The sequence below is a fragment of the Protopterus annectens genome, chromosome 7.part0 (assembly GCF_019279795.1).
Source record: "Protopterus annectens isolate FY-2018-M chromosome 7.part0, PAN1.0, whole genome shotgun sequence".
Classification (NCBI taxonomy): domain Eukaryota; kingdom Metazoa; phylum Chordata; order Ceratodontiformes; family Protopteridae; genus Protopterus; species Protopterus annectens.
Window position 1 is genome coordinate 475,890,938 of NC_056739.1, and position 7,500 is coordinate 475,898,437.

The following is a 7,500-nucleotide window of genomic DNA, read 5'->3' on the forward strand; positions in this document are numbered from 1 at the left end:
TGTGTGTGTGTGTGTGTGTGTGTGTGTGTGTGTGTGTGTGTGTGTGTGTGTGTGTGAGCATGCATGACACACATGCTAACTCTAAAATCATTGCACAGTTAAGAGGTGGGGGAATACACCAATGAACCACAATTTCAGAGATGGTTTGAAGTCTCCCTTATCACACTGAAGTTTTCACTGTTCTGCGGATTACAATTAGCCTTTAAACTTAAAATGGCCACCACTGTGTCTGCAGTATAGTTATACAACTATATATCTGTATGTATTTTAGGAATTACCAAATCTGATCATGTCAAATATAATTTGGGTAATCTCAACCTGAGTTTGTAAAGCTTGTTTGCATATATTTGGAAGACAAAACAGGCAACTTAGGAAACCTTCTGTTCTCTGTGGGTTTTGCCATCACTCATATTGTATATGGGGCACTATCTACCCTCTTCTCTTAAAACTAAGGCATCTCCAGTTTGGATGGACAGTCTTGACCAAAATATCTTTGCAGACTCTGCCCATTGAATGACCAGATACTTGCCAACTACATCAGTAGTCTGTCAGCTATATTCTTCTGCATATCTATAGGTTATCCTGTTTTTCCACCTGAGAAATTAAGAAATGACTTACAGTTTCAGAGCAGTCCTTGGTCAATTGTGATTGTTTCTTAACACATACTTGTCTTTGCTTTGTGATTGTTTCCAGCCCCCTCATACGAGCAACTAACAGGGTCTCTACCCGCTTCGCTCCCCACCGTGCCCCTATTCCCTCCCACCCCCAGTGGTCCCACCTTTATTGCACTCAAACCCCTTCCATCTTTCCAATAGCCAACCACAGCACTAACCCAACACTACCTCCTCCATCTTCCCACTATCACACCTCCTCAACTAACATGTACAGGCATACCTTTCCTATGCTCACTGCATGCACTCTCCTTGCATATCTTACATCCTACCAAAGCTCCATCATTCCCCCACTCAACCACTACCACTGTACTACTACTCACACCACCACTCATGTCTCACCCACACTCAGCTCCCCTCCCACCAGCTCAAGAACCATCCCTATGCACCCCCCACATATTCTACCAACTATATTACTCAAACATAAAGCATCCCTACCACTTAACATGGTAACCCTCCCACCATACCTATTACCCACAGAGCACAATCATAAAGTTTCCCTTATAAACAAACACATTCAAAAACTGAGAAAACTAATAATCTCATGCATATCAAAACTAGCCCTAAGTGGAAACATCCACCCCAACCCTGGCCCTACCATCTCCAACCCCAATCCTCATAATCAGACTAGAAACCACAACTTCTCCCGTATTACAGCCAATAGAAAGCCAAGTGACTTCCTTCTACTAAGCCTAAATATTAGAAGTATATCCAACAAAGTCCATGAACTCCATGCCACCATAGACTTGTACTCAGCAGATATAGTCATCCTGACAGAAACCTGGCTAAAACCTCACATTACCAGTGAGCAAATACTCCCTACAGGTTACGGCATACTAAGAGTAGACCGGCTAAACAAAAAAGGAGGTGGTGTAGCTATAATATTTAAACAGCATCTAAACATCCAGATCTTAAAATCATCAGCTCCACAAATAGGCAATGAAGAAATAATATATACCAACCTCAAAATTAACCAAAACAAAACCATCAACATAATTGGATGCTACTTCCCACCTGGCCAAAACATCTCTCCACTAGAAAATCTCCTCAGCTGGTCTACCCACCATCTCCCCCAAGAAACTGTCATCTTAGGTGATTTCAATATTGACTGGCAATCCTGTTCTGGCAACAATCCAACCCATCATGTACACCTTCATGGCTTCACCCAACTAGTCCAGTCACCAACCAGGATAAATAAAAACTCCAGCAAGCACACTACCCTGGATTGGATACTAGTCAGTAAGAGCCCCCAGTCATACATAACATGCTGCTTATCAGATAGCCTCAGTGATCACTCCCCAACATTCCTACTCAAAAAATACCTATACCAAGCTAAACCTGTCATCTACCGTCAAATACGTAAAAATCTAAACTTTAACCCACTCACATTCATCTCATCCCTCAAAGAATGTAACTGGCATCCTCTAAAGTACCTCAGTCTAGATGACGCAGTTGAATTTTTTAATACTACCTTCCTGAACATCCTTAATTACCATGCCCTCATAAGATTTTCCACAACCAAAGCACAACCCTCCCCATGGCTACAGATAACGACTAAGTCAGAAATGAAAAACGGATAAAGCCTGGGAGCACTAGCGCAAAACCAAAACCCCCTCAGCTAGACAGAAATTCCTAGAACTACACAATAGAGTCAAAAAGCTAATAAAACAGGATAAATTCCAATACTACCAGTCTGCCCTAGACTCCTCACAACACAGCCCCAAACAATTCTGGTCCTCCATAAACTCCATCCTCCACCCAGGTAAAGTCAGTACCCCTCCTCCTAACATCCCTCACTCCTCAGAAAATATTGCTACCTCATTCAACACACACTTCACCCAAACCATACTATCACTAGCTAAACAATACAACCCCCCTCCCCTCCAACCCACATCTTCAACTAGTAATCTCCCCACTGCCTTCTCTTTTTCTCCTGTACCTACCTCCAACATAAAAAAAACTCTTAACTAAACTTAAACCCACCAAATTAGCAGCAGACAACCTCCCAAGTGAATACAAGCAAATCGCAGCTGATGCTCTGGCCTACCCAGTATCCATCTTGATTAACCGATCTTTGTCAGAAAGTTACGTTCCCACACTGTGGAAAGTATCACATATAATTCCCCTCCACAAAGGTGGACCCTCCGCAGAACTAACCAATTACCGCCTCATAGCTATTCTCTCTCCCGTCTCCAAAATACTAGAGAGATGCATACACTCTCAGGTCTCAGACTACCTCCTAACTAACAACCTCTTTTCCAGTACTCAGCATGGTTTCCAACCAAACCATAGCACCACCATTGCCTTACTCTCCTTTACTAACACTATCCTTCAGCATAAAAACAATGGCTATCTCTCCTCTGCTACTTTCCTAGACCTATCTAAATCATTTGACATGGTCCCACACAAACAACTTATCTCTGTCCTCAGTAACCTATCCTTCTCACAATCAGTCACCAACTGGTTTCAGAGTTACCTGTCTGACCGCCAACAATCCGTTGTATGGCAGAATGACATATCTCCCCAACTACCTGTCTCCATAGGGGTTCCCCAAGGATCCATCCTTGGACTCCTACTCTTCTCTGTTTACACCAATAATCTAACCTCTGCCACCAAACATGGCACACTCATACAATACGCAGATGACTCGACCATCATCTGCTCAGCCCGGTCCCTACCAAAACTGCAAAAAGTCACACAGGAAGCCTTTTCCTCTGTTGAAACATGGTTATCTGATGCCCAATTAATACTCAACCCAAACAAAACTAAACTACTCATCTTCCAACCCACCAAACATACTCAAAACAACTCTCACTTTAACATCACAGCAAAAGACAACACCACTATATACCCAACTGAACACACCAAATTGCTAGGAGTGGAAATGGACAATAAACTAAAATTTGACATTCACATATCCATGACCATAAAAAAAGGTCCACAAAAAAACTAGGAGCGTTATACAGAAATAAGCAATTTCTCACCAAAGCAGCAAAGATTTCAATAGCAAATTCCCACCTTATCTCCACCCTACTTTATGCCTCTCCAATATATACCAACCTAAGGCAATGTGATCTAAACAAGCTAGAGACCTGCTACAACAAAATTGCCAAATTCGCCACAGGGGCATCCTACCGTAGTCACCACTGTCTCTCACTTGCTGAACTGGGCTGGCTTGAACTCCCTCACCTCCTTCAGTGGTATCAACTCTCACTCACCCACAAACTAGTAAACCATCCACTAAATGTCCCATCCCTCCAGAATCTACTCCAACCCTATCGCACCACCAGACCACTAAGATCCAGCAACAAAAATCACTTGCAGATCACTAAAGCCAATAACTCTGCTGGTGAAGCACTATTCTCTTGCGCCATAGCCAAATTATGGAATTCACTCCCACCCACAATTACCTTCGTACCATCATGCACCCACTTCAAAACTTTACTAAAAGTGCACCTAAAATCATGCTGGCTATGCCCTTGCAACTCCCACTCTAATATCATCCACCCCATCCAACCACTACCTTTCTTTCCACTCCACTAACTACCTTGATTATAGCAAGCACAAATGCTCATAAGCCTAGTACTTATTATACAGCAGGAACTTCTCATTGTAACATTTGTTAATGTCTGTTATGTACTTCACAGATAAAGATTCCAGTTGTCTACTGATGTACTATGTTCTTCATCTGTAAATATGTTGTAAGTAATTGCTATGTTAAATTGTTAATCGCTATGTAAGCCAATGTAACTACTGTCTGTTTATTTTACTGTGGAGCTTTTCTCCCTGGGCCTCACTAAAAATGGACCTCCAGTCGGACACTCCCGGTCAACAAATTTAAATAAATAAATAATAAATAAATAAAATAAATCTGTAAAGGGTCACTATTAAAGTAGATAAATCCCACATACCCAAACCCTGTAATCCCCTTGAGCTAACATTGTTTGTGGCTGCTGTTGACCCACCTCATTTCTTCAAGGCAGTACATTTTAGTTTTTATTATGTATAGAGTTTCTAGTTCAGACTGTGTAGTATTGTTCATGATGGCCATGTTTGAACTACTTTTATCATTTCTGTGTTTATAAAAGTAAGTTCTCCAAAACAACAAAATATTCCAAATGGGGATCTTTTTTCTCTTGAAGATGCTTTTTCTATTCATTAATGCATTACTCCAGCATTCCAAGATGTGACCTTCATATTATTTTTTATTCATCTGATGCAATAACCCAGATCTTTGTACACCTTTTACTGTAGTTAATTCATCTTTTTTGTTATATAGTCTTCCTGTGAGTTTTTGTTTCCATGAATTTTTACGGAGTGTCATTTTTTTGGCATCAGATTTAAGATGCTATGTTTTAGACTCTTCTAATATTTTTAAGGCTGTTTTCATCCATTTTGTGTCTTCTTGAGTATCAGATATCTTTTACATATTTGTTATAAACAAAAATCATCTCTTCCCTTATATACTTCAGCACTTTGTCTTGTAAGGATAACCTCTGTAAGTGACATTTTAAACACCTGGCTGATAACTGCACTTTCATAAGATGGAGTAGAGTTTGCAATTTTCTAAATCCTCATGTTTAGTCATGTTTTATCCACACTACTGTTATGGAACCAATTGCTAACTTATTTCATTTATTTATTATCCTTCTGTATAGTATATTGTCAAATGTCTACAAAAAATAAACATTACATGTACAGCCTCCTACTGTTAATTTGTCTGATTACCCATACAAAGCATTCTGTTTCACTTGGCTGCTATGAACTCTTGCTATGAATTCCTAATCTTGGGTTCTGTACCACTTTGGCTTACTGAAGTTTGTCTGTTTGTTTTTTTTAGCTGGGTAAAACTGGTAGGTTAATAATTTGGAACTTCTGTCTTGTCTTCATTCCACTATGTTTATGTAGATTTCTACACAGAAAATAATTAATTGTCGATCATGACAACTGATATCATAAAAATAACCAATGTCTACTGATATAAATATTATTTTTGCATGTTAGAATCTATACTTTTGCAGGGTCATTGTTTAGTAGGACTCAAATGTCTATTAAAATTTTAAAGCTAATCTGGTTCCCCTGTTGAAATATTGAGACTCAAAGTGCCACAATTTGAAATACCAAAAAAAAAAAAAAAGACCAAGAAATACAGGAAAAGAATGAGTATCAGACATTGCTCTTCTTCTATAAACTTGATTTACGCAGGGGGCAACACCTCAAACTTGTATACCTCTCAATTCTAGGATCTATGCATAAAAAAGGGAATATTCCATGAAAATGGCAATCTCAGACTTAATATATAAAATTCCAGATTTTTAGTCACTTTATTCTACCTGTGTTTCAAAAAAACAACTTGTATATTTTGATAACTAGTTAGTAATCTGCAATATTTACCCGTTTGGTTTGTTATTTCTCCCTTGGAGCAAACTAAACAATCAAAGCAACAGAGTGGCTGCCCACGACGAGATACTTTTTGGTAACCAGGGTGACAACTTTCGGTGCAGACTGAATGTGGTACCTGTGGAAAAATACAAAATCATATAGTTCAGTGGGGGAGGCTTAAAGCACTGCACTTCATTTTATTTGGAGAAATACCAATATTCTGATTTTCTGTTTGGCCTCATATGATTAGACTTTACTTAGCAATATATTTTACACTGTATCCCCAAAAGCATCATGAGCAAAACTGCTCCACTAGTGTTAAAGGGAGTGAAACAAAATGCAAAGTTTAATAAATGTAATTTAAACACAGAATAAATTTTACAGTTACTGTAGCCCGGACACTAGAGCTATAATGGGACTCTAGCAGATTCAAGATATTCCACAAATACCTTTACTTGCGGAATGCCACCTGCAAATGTCTATTCTCTCAGTGTATGCCATGTGGAAAACAACCAGTCGTACAACACTGTGTTATCCACAGCTGTTTAATTGACTGACTCTCTAGCTCCCTTCAGATTTAATAGAAATGCAGTATATAGATGGTGAAATCCAAGTGGGCACCATGGTCCATATCCTATAGTACTGTTCTGTCTGAGTCTACATAATTTACTGTGGCCTATTGATCAAAATAATTGGCAACATCCCACACTGATGGCAGCATGACTCTTTTCACTAACCGTACTATACTGGCACAAGTAACCGGCTTTATCCAAGTACATTTAATTCATGCAGTGAGGGACACATCAGTTATGCATGCACAGACTACCAATAGATCTATTGGAAATTTATAAACCAAGATACAAGTTCATGTTACCATTGAATGGTCAGAGTTTCATGAAATAGTCATTAGAATTATGAAAGTTCACATACTTCTAGTTGTGTGCATCATTAAGGTCGTCAATAATATATAATATCCTGATTCAAATGCAATCTGATGAGTCCCTCAAATAATCTCCCATAATAAATTGAACAAGTCAAACTTATTAAACAATACACCCAGCAAGAGAGTGAAGGTACATTAACCTTAAACATGTTTTTTTTTTTTATTTTCAAGAAGAAAGCTTCCTGTACTTTCCAGGTTCCTCCCTGTTAACCACCTCCCACTAAATATAACCCAACATAAGATTACACCACCTCATAGTATTTGTATTGCATGCAGCCAGTGAGTTATCTATTGGCAATAAAACTTCTTTTATATCTTGAATAACAAAAGGTTACCCCAGACAAAACCTTCAGCTTGATGCATTCTAAAAAGTATTTTTGTGGAGGGGCTTCACTCCCACCTTCTTACAACTACATATCTACATCACTGTGGAGAAAAGAGTAACTTCTAAAAAAATCATTGCTGGTGCATACATAGAAACAGCATCAGCAGAGATTTCAAATT

The 7,500-nt window shown here is 39.0% G+C and overlaps 1 protein-coding gene across 1 annotated transcript in view; it reads right to left on the bottom strand.

Moving 5' to 3' along the window:
* Positions 1 to 7,500, bottom strand: part of LOC122805993 (extracellular calcium-sensing receptor-like) — a 193,064-nt gene that overhangs the window by 82,287 nt on the left and 103,277 nt on the right. The window contains exon 5 of the mRNA XM_044076234.1: positions 6,066 to 6,193. Within this exon, the coding sequence (XP_043932169.1) occupies positions 6,066 to 6,193 (128 nt within the window). The remainder of the gene's footprint in view (positions 1 to 6,065; positions 6,194 to 7,500) is intronic.